This window comes from Denticeps clupeoides, chromosome 7 (assembly GCF_900700375.1).
Source record: "Denticeps clupeoides chromosome 7, fDenClu1.1, whole genome shotgun sequence".
Classification (NCBI taxonomy): domain Eukaryota; kingdom Metazoa; phylum Chordata; class Actinopteri; order Clupeiformes; family Denticipitidae; genus Denticeps; species Denticeps clupeoides.
In genome coordinates this window covers 11,623,971-11,644,022 of record NC_041713.1, presented here as the reverse complement: position 1 = coordinate 11,644,022, position 20,052 = coordinate 11,623,971, and the positions used below count along the sequence as shown (strand labels likewise).

General features: G+C 43.5%; 1 protein-coding gene across 3 annotated transcripts; it reads right to left on the bottom strand.

The window, feature by feature from the left end:
* Positions 1 to 11,372: 11,372 nt before the first annotated feature.
* Positions 11,373 to 19,791, bottom strand: LOC114794616 (somatostatin receptor type 5-like). 3 transcript variants are annotated; one of them, XM_028987275.1, is made up of 3 exons: positions 16,177 to 16,789; positions 14,802 to 15,973; positions 11,373 to 13,570 (listed from the first exon to the last, which is right to left on the bottom strand). In XM_028987275.1, exons 2-3 carry the CDS (start codon positions 15,900 to 15,902, stop codon positions 13,487 to 13,489), a joined length of 1,185 nt encoding a protein of 394 aa, XP_028843108.1. In that variant the 5' UTR covers positions 15,903 to 15,973; positions 16,177 to 16,789; the 3' UTR covers positions 11,373 to 13,486. The 3 variants fall into 3 exon arrangements, with proteins under 3 accessions (XP_028843108.1, XP_028843107.1, XP_028843106.1); XM_028987274.1 differs by lacking the exon at positions 16,177 to 16,789 and adding an exon at positions 19,498 to 19,791 and having other exon boundaries at positions 11,374 to 13,570; XM_028987273.1 differs by lacking the exon at positions 16,177 to 16,789 and adding an exon at positions 17,036 to 17,386 and having other exon boundaries at positions 11,374 to 13,570.
* Between the last annotated feature and the right edge of the window lie 261 nt (positions 19,792 to 20,052).

The window sequence follows — 20,052 nt, the reverse complement described above, 5'->3', positions numbered from 1 at the left end:
CACAGGATTGTAAATATGTTTTTTAAGCACCCATACACTCTTACCTTTTTTTAATCACATGAGGGACACAGCAATGACAATCTCCCATGAAAACAGCCCAATCTGGAAATGAAATGACTCCATATTTTTAGATGTAATTGAGGTGAATGAGGTGCATTAACTCAGATGAGTGCTACATTAGCGGGTGTGTGATTTCCAGTTTTACCTTCACTGTAGAGTCACTCTGGCAGGTAGAAGAGTTCGGCGGCAACTCAACACCCTGCAGCAAGAAGCAAGCATTATGTGTTTCATTTCTGTGAATGTGTTAGTGTTGTTGTATATGATTGATGGGTGCATGGATGTGTGCGTGGATGTGTGTGTATTTAACATAAAAGCCTTAAATTCCACACATTAGGTTATGCAGTAAACACACAAAAAAGTAAACCGTTTCATATTTGAGGAGCTTTTTTCAGAACTGCTGCAGAAACATCAGCATTGTTGTGATGAGAGTAGCCTGTTTGTCCTATTAAGAGTGGCTATATATGTATTAGTGTCCATCCTTGCCAAAGTCAACTTCATTTTCATATCACCATATACAAGTACACAGAGAGATGAGATTGCAAAGCTTCGGGAATTCACAGTGTGCAAAAAGACAGTGCGAATGGAATAACACACAACACAAAACATGACAAAGGACATTGTGCAACGACCCATAATGTAGTGCAGGTCGAGACAAACTAGACAAACCAGGCGGACAAGTAGCAGCAATATGACAATATATGAGTGTATGGATATATTTAGTATATAGTAAATAAGGTATATGATATACTATGATTATAATGGTGGTTGTAGTGATATGATATGATAATAATAACAACACAGCAGCACAGTGTGAGGCAGTGAGAGATTTAAGTGCAGGGTGAAATACTTCAATTAAAAGTGCAGAGTGCAGTATTGATGTTCAGTTTGAATCATAATTTTCAGATGATTAAAGGCTTCAGACGTGGCCGAGGCAATGTGGTTGATCTGGTGGCAACATACTGAGGAGCCGGACCGTCTGGGGGTAAAAGCTGTTCCTCAATCTGGCAGATCTGGCTCTAAAGCTGCAGTACCTTCTTCTGAAGGGCAGGAGTGAGGGCAGTAGTAGTGGGAAAAGTATGTTTATATATGTGTGTATGTGGGTGAGTTTGTTTGTGTGTGTGTGTGCTGCTCCTCTTTGTTTTCCGGTTATTGATTGTTTGATTGTGTGTCAGGAAGGAACAAAAGTTCTGCTCCTCGTCTTCTCCCAGAGATACACATAGTGTGATGGGTCACAATTCAGCACTCTTTCCCACCTCTCGCCATCATTCAGCCTCCTGACATTCACCTGACAATGAGGGTAACAATGTGGTACAAGTCTAGAAGAAAATCTTATAAAGGGAAGCCAGAGGGGTGTTACAGTTGCTTACTGTAAAGAACCTCCCATCAGCCCAACAAAGGAACCTTGAAATCCAATTCCATTCATTGTTAGATACAGAAATTAACTGTTTTATTTTAACACAAATTACAATTACAAACACCCACCCCAATTAAAACAGGAAAAGTCACCATGCTGAAATGTCTCACATTTCCTCTCCTTCGTTATGGAAATCTTAGACATGGTATACTGCTAGTAGCCTAGTGATGAACAAAATCAAGACCAGGAAGCCCAGTGTGACATATCCTGGCCATGGGAAACACAAAACGTATTAAATAAAAGTCAATGTGAAATATGGATATATGACATTGGCTTTAAAGACTGATTACACTGTAGATGAAAAGTGTTCATGATATAAATAAAGGTTGTGCAGGCTACTGTTGTCTGAAAAGATTTAGCCTGTGAAATGACATGAAATAATTTCTCTCATTGTTTTCAGAATGACACACCACATATATATATATACACATGCACACACACACACACACACACACACACTACCTCTTTTCCCCCAGTCACAACAGCTCGTGAAGCGCTGTTCGAGCAATAAAAGTGTCCAGGTCAGTTTCCAGGAGCAGGTTTGATGTGATTTGAGGCAGCCTGCTGAATTAAGGTTATCCCGGAAAGCGCTGCATTGCAGTCGCTCAGTCGCAGAATATCAGGATGCATTATTAGTGACCAGGGCCAGCGGGGGCAGGTGTGGTCCTCCTGCAATAAAGTGGTGTGTTCTGCAGTCTGGCTTATGAGATGATGTGGCCTCCCTTCCGTTTTTTTTTTTTACGTGTCCAGATTAAATTATGGCTCTATCAGCGGGGGAGATTTACTGTGTCTGCTGTCTGTGCAAAGGCGACAGGAACATGGAGAACAGGCCTGACGTCACATGTCCTGCACTGTACATTCACGTATACAGTGCACAATTGCGTGACAGTGCAAGACTGGGAAATAAATATTAATTGTGTGGCTGAGGTTAGGGATGGTTGAAAGGTGCAATGTAGATGAATGAAAACGATTGGCCATGCCCAGTTAGGCTTTCCCTTCCTTTTGACACTGGTTGTGCTCACCTGTTGTTGCATGTATACAAGCCAGCCTCAGACGTCTTATTCTTGCTTATTTTTTGTTCACCATCACTTGCAACTGAATTTGTAAGACATTTCAACAATCAGAAATAATGAATTGTTTATTGATTTGATTGGCTGGCATTTGCTCAGTGCTTAGATATTTACACATAAAAATATTTATATATGTATGCGTACAAATGCTCAAATGGTAAATGGGTGAATTTGTTTATTTATTTAATTATTTATTCATTTTTGTGTCTGAATGAAATCATTTTCAGAGCTCCATTATCTGTCTCTCTTTCATTTTGCACACACACACACACACACACACACACACACACACACACACACACACACACACACACACACTATTAACTCTGCCCTGCTGTATTAACTCTGCCAGTTTGTGCATGACCTTACGATACGTGTTTTCCCAGCATGATGTCAGGATGTTCCAGCACAAGTGATGTTGTCATATTGCTTGATCTTTTGTATTAAATATTAAATAAATTTCAGTGACACAAATGAGCTCAAATCTGATTAGAGGCTGGGAAATAGCACAGAATCTTAAATCTTTCATCATTTTTACTTGTGTATGGATTTATTATGAATGACTAAACCTTGTAAATCTCATGCTTTTGAACACCACTGCATATATATTTTGTAGCAGGGCACCATTTCACATTGTTATAAAGACGTTGTACCTTTCTCCCAGCAGGAAAGATAATGGTATTAGATCAGGATTAAAGAGCATGGTGCTGCAATTAGATCAGAGCTTGTGGGGTGTGCCATGCTCAACCGAACACCTGGCAGAATGGCTGGCGAAGGACGCGTGGCAGAACAAGCGAGAGGCATCAACCCCGCAAAGCATCCCCCCTCTGTTCTGGCTTTTCCCTGTCTTGCCCCGCGCTGTTAGCTTGGTTTTTTTGTTTTCAAGCCAGATGAATCGTCATCACATGTTGCCTTTTTCTTCCAACAGCCACTATAACAGCATAGCTGACACTTTGGCCTTTTAATGAAATGTCAACCTGTCACGCTGACGGCCTCTTTCTCTGTCTTTTTGATGCATACACACGCGCACACACACACAAACTCCTTCGTTTTTTTAATCTAAATAACAAGAGCTGTTATAACCATGAGCACAACATAGAATTACAATAAGCACTAACCATCAAGACCATGCAATTACTTCTGATGACTTCCTATAATAACCTGCTCTTGCACTATACAACTTTAAACCCTTAAAACTTCTTTAGGCCAATGGAATCAATGCATTTCTCATATTTATTTCAGTCCAGTTACTGCATTAATAGAAAATAAAAAAGTGTACTCATGGCCAGTGACCACAAATCATGTTAAATCCCAATTATTTAGACGAGACTTTGCACCATTGGTTCAGAAAAGATCACCCGCAAGAAATATGAATCTCGTGTTTATCCCTTTAATATTTCAGGAGCAAGAACAACAAGTATCTTTAATATTTTCAATTTGTGAAAACAGTAACTACACAACCAGTTCCAAGTTTGGTCAAACCTACTTATGTATGAGTCTTGCATTTATTTTATATTATAGAACTAAACTGAAGACACGTGACTATGAAATAACACACAGTATGTTATGCAATAAACAAAAAATTGCAAACAAGGCAGAAAGTTGTACATTTGAGTCTATCCAAAGCAGGGAGCTTTTGCTGTGATGGCAGCATTTGACACTCTTGACTTGTCTCCACCACCTTAACTTAGACAACGGGGACAATTTCCAACAGTCCTGAAGGTTTATGCTGAACACTTTCTGTCACCGGGGACGGGGAGCATGGATACACTCACACGACTTCCAACAAAATTACAGAAAACGAGAAGAATCCATGACCCGACACAGACAGGATATGACATATACAATTAGAACACTATATCATGGCAATCAGGAACACAACATTGACAAATGAAAAGTACAGACTAAACCTTGGAGCCCAATCTTGACACTTTCTCATCACTCATTTATGTTGACAATAGTGAATAAAGCAGTCATGACGGAAAAAAGAAGCGACTCTGAAAAAACGATTTGTCAAACCTACTTCACCTTCTCCTACTACAAAAAAAAATCTAACTATGCTTCGTGTTGTTCTCACGTCTGCGAGCTGATAGGGGAGTGAAGTGCAGAGGCAGGACATACTGGGAATGGGATTTTATTAATAATAACACAAACAGGCTCTAGGGCCAGAAATAGAGGAAACAAAAGGGGAGAACAGAAACTAACCCGCAGGCGCGCGGCGATTGCCATAATTGAAAACAAACATAGAGCTAAATTGCAGGGCCCACATAAAACGTTCCTTATAACCAGGCTCAAGCCATGTCCCTAAATACTCACGCCTGTTCCGTGGCTGGAGCCCTGATGTCAATCAGATTGGTGCCAGGTGCGTCCCCAGCTGCACCCAATCGTGACAGAGCAGTGTGACCAGCTCCACTTCCTGCACCGCTCTGTCTGTCTCTCTTCGTTTCCACAGGGCTACGCTCCAGCCCCATGCTGACCCAGTGAGACGCGCGAGTACGGTGGTGATTTTGTCCGTGTCTGAGAGCGAGGGAAGAGCAGCAACATACACACCACAGGACGTTAAAAAGGACTGGCATGTACCTGCTTCTCCTGAGAAGGGTCCGGGCACCCTGGGCACTTCTCACAGGAGGCTGGGCGCTTTGCTGGAGATGGTGGTGGGCGTGTGTTGTGGAGGGTGGTGGACATTCTCTGCAGCAGGTGGGGGCGCTGGTGCTGCGCTGCCATTCTGCTGCCCTACCCTGGCAGAGGGTAGGCGTGTCCGCAACCAGAGCTGGAGAGGCGGATTCCCCGCGTAGTTGCTGGCTGGCGACTTCTCATCGTCCTCTTCCACCAGATTACTCCCGCTTCGCCGTCTTCCTCCGCACTGTCCGTCTCTCCCTCGCTGTCCTCACACCACCGAAAGTCACATGGGTCGCCACAGACCTCTCAACGATCGTGTACAGGCATGATGCCGGAGCCATCCCGGCACCGACCACCCTCCAACTTGGGTCACTCTCGTCATTGGGCGTGTCATCCCAGCCCACTGGGAGCCTTGCCAGCTGAGCCCAGAGCTCCTGGCGCGACATTGCGACATTCTTTCACGTTCGCAAGATGATGGGAGAATGAAGCGCAGAAGCAGGACATACTGCCAACAACAGGGGAAACAAAAGGGGAGAAAATAACTTAACCCAGAAGCGTGTGACGATTGCCAGAACTGAAAACTACACACTTACTCGAAAGTTGTGGGGTCCACACAAAAATGTCACAGCTCCGACAGGCTGCTCCGACGTTCCTTATAACCAGGCTCCAGCCATGTCCCTAATTACTCACTCCTGTTCCATGGCTGGAGCCCTGACCAATCAGATTGGTGCCAGGTGCGTCCCCAGCCGCACCCAATCGTGACAGTTGTGTTTTTCAAAAGAGCTCCATCTTAGTTTCCATAACCACCACAGAGAGGCAGGGACGGATTACGGACCAGGCCCGTGGGGCCGCTGCCCAGGGGCCCTTGACCTATCTTTTCCCATGGTAATAACCAGGCTGCTGAATAGAAATGGGATGAATTGTATGCCATTCAAATAATATTTGTTATGGTACGATCTGGTTGTGCTATGTTGCTACCTGTCTCTATGAACAGAGATGGGTAACCTGCTGCTAACATTAACATGAGTTAATGGCATTAGGCTGTACTGATTATAATTTGAGATCCAACTTACTGTATCAACTTAAGCCACCTTCTTTTCACTTTTTCCGAGGCAAAAAACAGCAAAAGATTTTGTCATTATCTTTTTGCTTTTACAACACGGTACACCGCACTAGTTTGGACCCACAAGTGGCATGGGGACGTAGCAACTAGCCATCCCAGACAATGCTCGCAAACGTTTTGCCCAGGGGCCCACACGACCCATAATCCGTCCCTGCAGAGAGGGGGGTATCCAACCCTTTGACTGGTAGTGTATATAAAACAATCTAAAGAGTTTAAGTTTTGTGTCAGCATGTGGAAACTGTGGCAAGACATATTTATATGTCTCCTACTAGTTGTGGTCACCTCATCCAATTCCAGGAACTGACCAGTTCACTCTTTTCTAGTTTTATTTCACCACATTATGTTCCATTTCTGTCCTTTTTTTTTTTTTTATTTCTTCTAAGCAATTAAAACTCGCTTTAGTCACACTGGCAGCACTTTGTGGACACAAACACTCAAAGTCACCCATGAGCCTGTGGAGAATAAAGACGCGATTTTGAATGAATCCCCCCCTCCTCTCGGCATTGTCATCGGGCTGCAGACAGATGGGAGCGCCGCTCACCGTGCGTCGCTACACCGGCGCGCTGAGGCCGCATCTCCAGCGTGTTCGGCGCAGCAACAGCTGCAGCGCTTCAATAGTAATGAATACAAATGATTACGCTGCTCCTGGGCCTTCTGGCCTTGGGAGCAACGCTGATTAGCGCTGTGTTATTTAGACATGAGCTTGAATAATTGACAGCGACTCGTTTGTGTGTGCTGTTGTTTCCCTTGGTTTTTTTTTTTTTTTTTGGTTTCTCGTCTTCCGCCTGGGTGTTTTCATACGTTCAAGAAAAATCACTTAATACTTACAACAGCCACTGTGTCACATGAATCATTGCCAGGCCTCAGTCTGCTGTTGGAGCAAAGTTATTTGCCATAAACCTTTTTTTTTTTTGCTTTTAGATGAGTTTCTGCTCCAGCTGGCACCAGATATTGATCATGTGAGCCCACGGGAGTCATATCACGTAAACACTTGCTTATGTAAAGTGCAAACAGACGACTGCCATAAACATATTAATACCCATTAATATCCATTACCAATTGAACCGTGAAACATTGCTGCATGCATTTCGTTTAATGGGAAACGTCTATGTGTGTCTGTTTTGGATCAGCGCCTCATAGCGTTTATTAAGATTAAAGATCTTGAAAATTTAAGGTAGTGTCCTGATGTAATTGGATTTTGGAAACAATATATTAGAATCAGACAATTATCATGAACTCATATTTAATTAATTGAGATGATTATTATCTGTGCTAATTATTACAATTATTAGAAATGTGTGGTCACCATACTGCTTTTAGTGGTTTTGACGCTTAAAATGACAACTTGACACATCGCTACACTTTTATGTATTTCACCTGTCTAACAATCAGGAGGTTAAATTAGATTTGATAGATTTGATTTCCACTACAAATTATGACTATAATACCTGGTCTCAGATGTGCCAAGATGTAGGATAAGATACTTCATCATATAGGGGTTAGTATTTCATCTGAAGACATATTTGGAGGGCTTTAGGATTTCAAAACAAACATGGATTTCATTTAGAGGAGAAGATGGCCTTGGTGCTTGAGTGTTGGGGGAAGTGACTGCGAAGATGACATTTGACCTTTTAGAAAATGTTATTCAGTAATGAAACCCCTCTGTCGTCATAAACAGGGAAAAGGGAACTATAGCTCATTTGGAAAGCATGTTTCTTGGAGCAGTATAATCTTCAGCAGATGTGGCTTTAAAAGGGAAAAACTAGAGAAAACTTGTCCAAAAGTTGTCAGAACAGTTATTTAGACTCATTTGTTGATTTGATTGAAATTCTCAGATGGTCACTTGTATTATTTCTTTTTTAAATCACTTAACTCACAAATTTTCATGATATTCACATGGTAGGACACTATTTAATTTAAAGACAGAATTTCACACTCTTGGCTTCTCCAAACCACCTTAAGCGTCTTTCGCTGATGATGAATACAATCTCATGATGACAACAATATGCCAAGCAGTTATAGTTGCATCGTGGCCAGGGCTTGTAGTAGCCTAGTGTGTAACACTGATCCAGAAGACCAAAAAGTCACAGGTTCAAACCCCACTTACTACCATTGTGTCCCTGAGCAAGACACTTACACCTGAGTGTCGCCAGGGAGACTGTCCCTGTCACTACTGATTGTAAGGCACTCTTAATAAGTGTGTTAATAAAAGCTGTAAATGTAAAACGATTGTAAAAAGAAGCGAGTCATAACAAGTGTACCCTAAGTAGGCATGTCCAATATTTTGACTGGTGGTGTGAATTACTATGAACACAATACACAGTTACAATCATATTACCACAGGAATCTATTAAATCGGATTTTTTTATATAGTATGTGCAAAATTGTTCATGACCAGTCCAACTTCAATGAAACACAGTTTGAAACTTCAATTAAACTAAATACTGGACACCGTTTGAACCCAGTAAGTGGTTTTAGTAGCAAGGCTCAGTGGTGCAATCATTTACATGCTGGTGCCTCATACAGATTAAGTACAAAGCGGCAGCCCCAGGCAGTTCAGTTTAACCTCTTTCCACCTCTGCAAGCCGCACATTCCCATTACAGCCAGACAGACAGCACCACTCCTCCCACTCCCTGTCAGTGTGGACTGAGTGGCTGCTGCCCAGCAGCCTGTCTCCAGTCCTTCTGGCCTGAAATAACCCCTAAAGTTAATTACCGTGAGGGAGAGATATGTGGATGGAAGAATAGACTTGATATCCGTGAAGCTCGATGTATAAATAAAAAAAAAAATTGTGAAAAAGGGAATATATATATATTGTTATTATTCAATAATAAACTAACAAAGCAGTCATGAAGGTTAAAAGATGCAACTCTGAAGAAACAGGTGCATACTATGCTTTCTCCTCCTACAAAAAAAATTGGATTCAAATTTTTGACTGGTAGTGTATATATCTGTTATGTCCCTTCCGTCATATACCTTCCATTATAACACGGGGTGTTATGACAGTGGTGACCTAGCCGTTAAGGAAGTGGCCACGTAACCAGAAGTTTGCCGGTTCGAATCTCGAGCCGCCAAGGTGCCATTGAGGTGCCAATGAGCAAAGCACCGTCCCCACACACTGCTCCCCGGGCGCCTGTCATGGCTGCCCGCTGCTCACTAAGGGTGATGGTTAAAGGTAGAGGACACATTTCATTTTGTCAATGTGTGCTGTGCTGCAGTGTATCACAATCACTTTTACTTCACTTCATTATTTTGTTTCATAATTGCTGAAGAAATGTGGGTTTCTGTTGAGCGATCTGGTGTTCGCACAGCAACCGAGTTGATGTTTTATTATGGGCACCAGTTCATTTGACCCTCTAACCAGAGTCTTTCATAGATCCTGTACAAGCATGTTGTCGTGCCGACGAGGCTGTTTATTGCTTCCCTAAACAGTTCTGCCATATAGTTGGGTTCCTTTAGGCCACAGTGATTTGCCTGGTCATCATTCAATATTTATTTGAAAGTGTGTGCGAGAGGGAAAGTTACGAGGTACCTGAGAGGGCGACTATTTCCTGGAAACCATTCTGCAGGCTGTCAGGCAGTGATTACGTACCTTAGGGTGACAAATGTTCCTGGTGTTTCATTGGGCATGACCTCGGTTCTCATGAACTAATCTTTTTAGTCAGACGATCATATTGAAAATGTTACTTTTAAGCATCATGTTCAGACGGAAATCAACAGTTTGGCTTTAAGTGTCATACTGGAATGTTTTAGCTATGATTTTCTGAAATTCCATTTTTTTTTTGAGAATCTATATAAAATATAATATTGCTCTTCCCATGTTTTTGCCATGTATGGAACAAAGGAAGCAAATGCTCATGTACAATTTCTATGTCAACCTTCTGATTTGGCACACGCACAAAAAAGAATGTGAGATTTTATTTCTGTGAATTTCTCTTTCTTTTGTATTCTATTCCCAATCTCTGATAGTCTAAGCTGCTTTTGCTGTTTCTTCCCTCCCACTCTTGGTTTTTTAATATCAGTCTGTGCTTGTATCCCAGAACCAATAAATCTTTGTCTTGTCTGTTATCAGTTTGCATAACAGCATTGAGAACATAGCAAACACTCATGACATGCTGCATCATACTCAGGGCTGGAAATATCTTTACCATAGACTTTGAACGAAATCTCCTAACCTCCATCGTCCACCTTGATTATGTGACAATTTGACACCAGTAAACTCACCACAGACCAGGCGGGGAGGGGGTGGGAGATCTGACCAGCTCAGTGAAGGAGATTATTAGGAGGCAGCTCTCAAGATGACTTTGATTCAGTCGGCAGCCCCGCCCAGTCGCTCATGAAATGAACAGTGTGCTGCAAGTGGGTTGTGTCACGTCCCAGCCATTCAACAAGGTGAACTTTTCTCATCCTCTTTCTCCTTCCTCCTCCTCTAAATGCAACCTTTATGCCTTTTGCACTCTTAATGAGATCCATTAAAATCACTTTCCCTGAGTGTGCATTGCTAGTGGCTGTGTGGTGGCTGGAGACTGGGCCTTGGTTGTTGGTGGTGAGAGTGGTGCTGAGTGAAGCTGATTTGATTCTAATAAGAAGGGTGAAAGTCTCAGGACTGACAGAAAGACACACAGGCAGGGTAGTATTAATTATGGAACTTGTTCACTAGCGTCCTCAGAATTCAACAAAATAGTTACTTAAAACAAGAAATGCAATTGTTAAAGACATTTAGTCTATTATGATCTATTGACGTGAGTGGGTTTTAATCATCCAGTCTGAGGTAGTTTGAGGTCTATCATTCATCAGGGCTCCTCCCATTCTAAACTCTGTTTATGAAGAAAATATGTTTTTATTCTGGATGAATAGTTTAGCACGTTGTGCCAGTGCAGTTATTACCTGAGATTTTGTGTTCAGACGAACAGCTCCACTCCAAAGCCACCAAGCAGAACCCACCGCCAGGAACTGTGGCACAGCTCACTGATCACAGACAAGCGCCTGAAGGCGAGACTGTCTCTTAGCCCAACGCCGTCACCCCTCTCACCTTCCAGAGTCGTCCTCACAGCACACAAAACCCATTTACTCTGCTCTCTTCCATTTTATTAAAATACAAATATTTATTCTTACAATATTTAGGAGGGGATGTGGATGTGTTTTGAGGGTGATGTTTGGTGTGGAGGGGTAGTGCAGTCAATCAGGCTCGGGTGGCTTTGCCTTTAGTTTTGACCAAAATTGTACCAAAAGCTTCTGTTTTTCAAATATTCTGTTTAGAAAAAGTCTGTCTATATGGAATTTGGGCTACCACACCAAGTATTTCCTCAATTGAAACCAGACATGGGTCATGACATGACACAGCCAAAGCACTGGCGAATAAGAATGTTTTCTGCGGCCTACGTTCACCAGTCAAGCCCATACCGTTTTCACCCTGAAAAATGCAGCCATGGAGTGAGATATTCAATGATCCTGCATGAAATATGGTTACATAAATGAGGGCAAAATAACACATTGCACAGGACGGAGAAATGCCACAGCTTCATGAGTCACTATGCAAATACCTGTCAGGCCTGATGTTTGAGGAAGCAAAGGCCAGATATTGTCTCACTAAATCACCTCACAAAAAACCACTCACATCACTCTACAATCATGACAAAAGTATTGTAGCACCGATACAATAATGCGCTTTTTTGCCTGTGGGAAGGCTGCAATGTATTAATTATGTATTACTATAATTACAGAACCCTGTTAAAAAAGCAGTGCTTAAAAAAACCCAATACTTGGTCAATATCACTGTAATAATCACACTAAATATCTAACACCCATTACATAAATATACCACAAAGTTATAAAATCATGGAAATGGTCACCTGCTTTAGTAAATTATCACAAAACGCAATGTTTCTTGTCATGCAGTCTTCTCTTGGTCATGTTTTGGAACATTTCAATACAGCCAGCATCTAAACACAAAGCCATAAACACTTCTCGTGACACTTTTTCATCAGTGAATACATTTTTTTTTTTTTTTCCCTGAAAAGTCAATGGTGCAGCATCAGGTGCGTATAGTATGTAGTGAATTAATATTTAACACACTGAGGAAATTAAGCCCAAGGAAATTTTCCGCTAGGAGTCAACTACAGAATTTCACAGTACTGTTTATGCATATCACTTTATTTACAACAACACGGATTTTGCTTGGTATGTAATCATGATATAGACATGGGTTTTAATTAATCCATACATAGTCTCACAATACGCGTATAACTGTATTACTGGATTAAGGCTTTATCTGTATAAATCTGACGGCCATGCAGATGTCTTTAGTTATATTTTGGTTTTGCTTGCTTATTTCTTCAGCATGTGCATGCAGCTTTATAATAATGACGAGTCGTAAGAACAAGCAGGCAAGTACAACCACGTCGCAACTTGCATTTAACACCAGAAAAGATCTAAAAGCTGCACATCAACACCATATTGCCCATCTTACACTATGGCACAGCTTCATATCTGGCCCCTCAAGTAATATGAAAAGGTTCATTTCAGCTTGGCAAGATAGACACTGTGTTCCCAATTTATATCTTTTTTAAATGCACATAATTTCTGAGTTTTTATTCACCATGGTCCTCACGTGCAAGTTAACACCTTAGTATTTTTCTTCATTTTCATCAAATTGAGCTCAGACATGCTACGTGAGCCACAATTTACCAATACTTTACTTCTTCAGTGGAGCCTGTGATCAGTGATCAGCATGGAAGGATCTTCCAGTACGGATGGGTGGTTTCCTCCAGTAGAACTCAGATCAGAGCTGCATTTGCCGGCTGCATTTTTTTTCAGTCAATACATTCTAGAGAAGTGCTCGTTGTCGCAAATGATTAGCATATAATGACAACTCCATGTTTTCACCACTAGCAGAAACATCTTATGGCCATGTGACACGGCATTTGCCACATGATGGTAAAAGGTAGTCCTTCACATGCGATTGTCATTCTCTTCGACTGTAAATGGCATCACAGGGAGACACACATTTGGATACTTTGATCGATTGTGATTTTTTTTGTTCTTTGCATCTGTCTTCTGAGAACAGTTACAACAAGATCCGTCAGAAATTGGGCGGAGCTGGCTTATAAGCAGTGAGTCGTGGTTCCATGACTTGGAACACTCCTTCCTGTGGGCTTCTGAAAGTCAACAGTTATGAAACCTGGTGTCAGCAGCAGGCCTCAGAGCGTGGACTGGCCAATGACCGCTGGCTCAAAAGGCAGAAGCTCTGCTTTGGCTGTCCCAGAGACTTCCATCTGAACACTCTGGGAAAAAAGCAAACAGATTCTTAGGGCTGTTCTCATCCATCAGAATAATAAAAAATACTACACTCAGACACTCAGAAACTACATTAGAAGTTATTAAATTAATTTTACAGTAGAATCAATAACCTGATCATGCACCATTAACATTACGGAAGGCGAAGTTGCTTGGACATGCATTGTTTAATTATTGATAATATTGATAATTATTGGATTTCAGGAATCCATGACATTTTGCTGAGAAGGTTATAGTCATTGATGATTTACTGATGTTTACAATGCAATGTAATAGCATCACTGCAATATACTTATCACAACGGATATTAATAATAACAATAATAATTATTATTATTATAACAACAGTGGTCCTTTATTTTAATTATAGAAAAAAGAATGCACAGGGTCTTCATATATTATTTAATGAATTTATTTATTTGTTCACCCCAAGGGAATCACAAAGAGAAGTAAATTTGAAAGACATAATTTTCCACATGTTAACACATTTTTCAGGCTTTAGCTGCTACATTCCATGGCCAAGTCTTGCATTCCTGGAATTGCAATATGTCTGCCAATGCCAGTGTTACAGCTTTTCGTTCTATTTCGTTCTTTTTACTTCCTAGACGCTTCACACAGCCAGCACATGCATAACTGAGAGAAATTCACAATAACCTTAGCGCCATAGACATAAAAATAACAACGCCTTACATCTAAATCACTATGTAAAATGCAACCTTATTTTGTCACATGACCCTTGTTGCATTTTTTTTTTCAATAAAAAACTTGTAAAAAAGTGTAATCATGGTTGCGTGTCATGTGCTTTCCTCTTCCAATGTCATGTTACAGAAAAGGCTGTAAAGGCTGTTTGTTGTACTTAAATCGCATTATTGTAACAAATGCATAAACCTAATCTCTTATGTCAGGCATTTTGTCACACTAACGGTCATGTCAAATAAAATTCTGCTGTTAAATGTCAGCGGGCACTTTTCCCACATTCATCTCCGCCTCTTCCTCCCTTCTATATGAGACAGGTCCTGATCCCAGTTGGAAAACATATCAACCCCCACCCACCCCCACCCCACTTCCATGAGTCAATATGGCAGCATGTTCGTTTTCAGCGTTTTATAATTGCACCTCAGGCTATAGACTCGCAGATTAGAAAGGTTAAACAATTGAAAACTTGTCTTAACTCGAACAGGAACCAAGCCACAGGACTTTACTAACAAAGTGACTTTACCTGGGCATTCTGAACATGTCCATTGGCATCACTGTTTGTGGAGAGAAAGGTGGACTGCCTCTGGACCTTGTCCTCAGAACGTCCAAGTTCTCCATCGGCAACGCCGTTGGCCCTGTGAATGCACAGAACCTTCCGGAAGCTCTGCTTGAAGTTCTCTGAGAGGAACCCGTAGAGCAGAGGGTTGGCGCAACTGTTGAAATATGTCAACGTGACGGAGAAAAAGTAGATGCCAGCCATCAGGCTGCTCTCCGGAAGGATGTTGACCAGGTTTACGATGTTGAGGATATAGAATGGGAGCCAGCAGATGACGAAGACCACCACTATCACCACCACCATGCGTGTCACCTTGCGCTCAGACTTTCGACGCTTGGCCAGGCCCACTCGCGCCCCTGTGGACTTCACCTTGATCACGATGAGAAGATAGCAGAGGCAGATGACAAGCAAGGGCAAGAAGAAACCTAAAGTGGCCGTGTAGAAGATGAAAATGTTGGGCCACAGTCCCCTGGGCTCTGGCCAGCTGATGTTGCAGGACCTCTGGTGGTTCTGTGCGGTGGAAAAGATGACCACTGGAATCACCACCAAGAAGGAGAGTCCCCACACTATGGCATTGATGATCTTAGCCACACGGGGACGCCGCAACTTGGTGCTGCGGATCGGATGGACCACGGCCATATAGCGGTCGATACTCATGACAGTCAGGCAGAAGATGCTGGTGAACTGGTTGAGGGTGTCTGTTGTCATGACCACGCGGCACAGGAATTCCCCAAATGGCCAATAGGAGAGCACGTTCTGCGTGGTGACGAAGGGCAGTCCCAGGATGTAGAGCTCGTCTGCCACGGCCAAGTTCAGGATGTACATGTTGGTGACCGTCTTCATCTTCGTGTAGCGCAGCACCACGTAGATGGCCAGCGTGTTTCCCGTCAGGCCCATCACAAATACGGTGATGGAGATGAGCGCCGTCACCATGCTGCTGCCGCCCTCGAACAGCTGCCCCACAGTCTGGTTTCCCGTTTCATTGCCTTTGAAGCTCAACACGGACAACGTGAAAGGGTAGGAACTGCTGAGGTTCGCAGCGGGAGACAGGAAGTCCTGGCCCTCCATCTCTGGGGCGGACTGATGAAGGGATCAGGAGTTGAGAAGATGGGATGCAGACCCTTGAGTCGCGAGAAAGGCTGAAACAGAGGTGAGAACATGGAATCACATTTACAGTCTGCAGGTCAAGATTACACTATTAACACCGATATTATATTATATTATATTATATTATATTATATTATATTATATTATATTATATTATATTATATTATATTGCGCTGCTCAAACGTTAAAACACACGAGTTGTGTTCATGCAGCTGAGTGGAGAAACAAAATGTACATGTAGCAGCAGAGAAGCGGGTTCAGATTGGTCAAGGCAAAGTGAAGACCACGGCTTTACTCTGCCAAGAAGCCCAAAAAGGTCTGCGTTGCTACTTATTAAGCCAAGAAGCGGGGGGGGTGGGAGTTGTTTTGCAACACATTATTCATTCATAGAGTTTTTAGTTCAACAACAGCCCCTTGTGACCTTGAGTTTTTTGTTACATGAAAGGTAAGAGCGTCCGAGGCGACCGCAGAGTCTGTTGCACAAATATTGGGACTGAGGCAGAAAGCCCAGTCAGGCGTGTTCCGATACACAAGGGCTGCGACGGCGCTGTTGTAAGCAAAAACAGGCACGTCGAGCCATCGTTTTCAACCGCGGTGACGTGCGTCTCCACATCCACTGTCCCGGTGACATCTCCACCTCCACCAGCAAATCTTAAAGGGCCATTTAACATTTCGTGAGGGCCTTCTCTGAAGTGTCGTTCCTCTCATTACAGCTTAGGCATTAACGGATCTTAAACGTGCCATTATCAATCAGTGACTGCATTCCAGTAAATTCCCGGTGTCTCGCCATGCATGTGCATGCACACACACACACACACACACACACACAAAGGTTTCATTGGTTCTGTAAGACAAATCAACCAATCTGGAAATGAGTATTAAAAATAAACACATGTAAATGCACTTCAGATAACCATAATAACAGTTTAGGTATTTGGGTATTTAACCTATTTATTTTAAACTCAATTTCGTGATTTCTGCCCTTGTTATGGTCCTTTTTTTATTTTTTTATAAATTGCAACTTTGCCCGTTTGCAACTCACAAAAATACTTTGAGGATAAAGATTTTTTTTTCAAACCGAAGCTGAAACTAACCTGTTGTCTTCATGCGCTGTCCATGGTGCTCCGTCTTCGCCTTAACGCGTTTCTCGCGGACGCGCGGGCCACGTGCGCGCGCACCAGCCGCGGCCGAACCCGCGTCTTACAGGCGCGCGCCCGACCGGGAGCGCGCGTTCAGCTGCGCCGCCGGTTCCCGGACTAAAGTAGTCATCCTTCTCTCCACGGAGTCGCGTTCAGCGACCTGACGGCGCGCCGCTCCGCGCCGGTATTTATCCGCGCGAATAACGTGACGGTCGCGCTGGCGCGTCACCGCGCCCCGGGACGCACGCGCACCTGTTGCATGGCGGACGCGGGAGAAAGCAGGCGAGCGTTCCAGTCGATCTCCTCGAGTTTTTCACGCTCGTCCATTTCCATTTGGGAAAGTACGACATCGCTACATTGATTACGTCAGCATAGAAAAGGAGAAAAATATCCACACTGTCACGTTGCAGCATTATATTACACTGCAACTGCCCAGCCTGTAAGAACAATATATCATGTGTATAATGTAATATAATGTATATAAATATACATTTTTTATCTAAAATGTATCTGCCATGCCATGATCATAGATAATAGTAATAAAAAAAATTAAGGGAGAATGAAGCACATGAAGAATTTGACTGGCTAATGGTCAATTACAGAACAACTTAAATAGCATATAACTGCTCTTATTAAGATGATTAAATACTCATTTCTGCCTTTCAATCCTCCTGGCAAACATTATGCAACACGCGTCAGCAACTGGGTGCCAAAAGGTTGATTTCTAATGAACAGAGGGAGTATTGTGTAGCCATGCCGGTCAGTTCCAACGCATTTTTTAAGGCCAGCGTTACTTTTGCGACGTCAGTATATGCTCATTTCTGGCGGATCACCTTCGCTAACAAGCAATTCCCCCTCTCAAGATCCCACCAGCGTTCGGGTGGCGGCGATGTCACTCCCTGGTGGCTGGCGAAGGCCGTGTTACAAGGCCGTGGATGGGGAGCCATTCCGTACATCAAAGAAGGGCTGATTATGCGCCGCGCGTTTCACCGCCGTGATCCGGCAACGGAGAAGGAACGCCAAGGAACTAAAGGAGACAGCAGTGTTTAGGAGATGCTGACAGAGGACCAAGGCTGCACGGTGGCACGCTTTTTAGCAACGTGGCCTCGCGCCTCCTCGACTCCCGGCTCGGACCTGTTGCGGACTGTCTGTAGGCGTGTCCATCGAATGCGTGGGCGACCCCGAGGAACGGGACTAAGCGGTGGTGGAGAGTGAGAGAGTGATGGACAAATCTTCAGCGCGCGTGTACCCAGTGAAGTGTACCAAGTGTACCTCTTCTCACCAGGGTGGAATGGGGCCTTGTCTCCAAGGACGCGAGCGCTGCCCCGCGCATTTTTTCAACGTTTTGCCGCTCGGCTGGGCCGCAGATCGGTCCGTCACCCGTGTGACTTATCGTTTCTATCTCCATGGCGGGGGCCGGTATCGTCTATTTACACTCGCAGACAGGTCCTCACCGGCGACCAAACAGAGCCAGATAATGTCGGGGCGGGTGAGTCCACCAGCGGCCGGATATCGACGGAGATTTGTGTTGGAAGAGGCTGAGAAATAAGCGGACAGACTAAATCAATGGCCACTTGATGAAGCTATGTGACAGATTGTTGTGTGTGTGTGTGTGTGTGTGTGTGTGTGTGTGAGAGAGTGCTGAAGGGGGATAATGTTGCAGTCACTCACACTGAACTGAATTCATGTGTCAACGGCGAGGACTCAAGTTGAAAGGTTCGCGCCGACGTCGTCCGGAATGAAACAGTCTGTTCAGTAAATGTTTTGTTGACGCATCGATTTAGATTTATGAAGGAACCAGGGAAACAAACCCAAAAAAAACTAACGGAGGTGAGAGAGAACTAAAGGAGTGTGGGGAGGTGGGGTCTCAACGACCCCTCACATGATCTCCCATCGAAGACCGGGTCTGTTTGGCTAATAACCTCTTCTAATAACACACACACACACACACACACACACACACACACACACACACACTGAACGCGTCTAAATGAATCACGTTAGGTAAACGTTGAAATTGCGTTTGATAGGTTAACACTTCGCATTGGTGAATGGCCACTTCGTTTTGGAACAGGACTATTAAATACATAAATCACTGATAAGGTTCGTTCGCGACAAATCTAATATTTGCTTTTCTCTCTACAGCGATGAAAACGAACTCGGGCGGAACACAAGAAAACGTCTGGAAACCACACGCAGTAATTATTAATAAGAATAAGAATATTATCGGAAAAGTCGCGTCGGGGTCCCGAGAGGTTCGCGCGCCTCGGGGACGCGCCTTGTTTACCTGAATAAAGAAGCGACCGACCGTGAGAGAGAGAGAGAGAGAGAGACCTTCACTCCACAGCGCGCCGGACTCCGGTTCGTATTAAAGTTGGAATTAAAGTTTTACTTTTTTTTTTTACGGTTTTACTCACCCCCCGAAACGACGTTTCCGTCCCGCAGTGGAACAGCATCGGAGACCGGACGCTGCTGCGAGCGGCTGCGCCCACGGACCAGCTCCCGCGAAGCTTCTTTTTCCCTTCTTTTTTTTAGGGGAGGGGGGCTCCTTCTCCCCCAGGACAGATCTTATAGGGGCGACTGTCCCGCTGCGTCTTCTTCCAGAATAAAACGCGCAGGATGTTTACTCGCCGCATGCGGAGCTGCTTGTGCTCGACGTCGTTCTCCTTCTTTCTTTTCTTTCTTTTTTGTTTCTGAGAGTCTGGTCGGACTTCTTCTGTTGCATAAAAAAAAAAAAATCATAAACCCAGGAGGATTTCACCGCCGCTGCCAGACACTGACATCAACGTGTTGCAACGAATTCCGGCCCAGAGCAAGGGAGCAACGAGGTCTGGGACACCCAAAGGCCTCTGACCTAAAAACCTGAGCTGTTCTTCGTTTTTATTTTTTTTATAAAAACTCACCGTGCCATAAATCACCCATGAAAGGACAAATTAAAGTGCACTGAGAGTCACCAGCACCCCAGACCTCTC

Coding starts and splice junctions, on each gene's coding strand:
- LOC114794616 (XM_028987274.1), bottom strand. CDS start 15,902: ATGGAGGGCCAGGACTTCCTGTCTCCCGCTGCGAACCTCAGCAGTTCC. Junction 13,571..14,801: donor GACATGTTCAGAATGCCCAG/GTAAAGTCACTT, acceptor CTTTTTTCCCAG/AGTGTTCAGATGGAAGTCTC.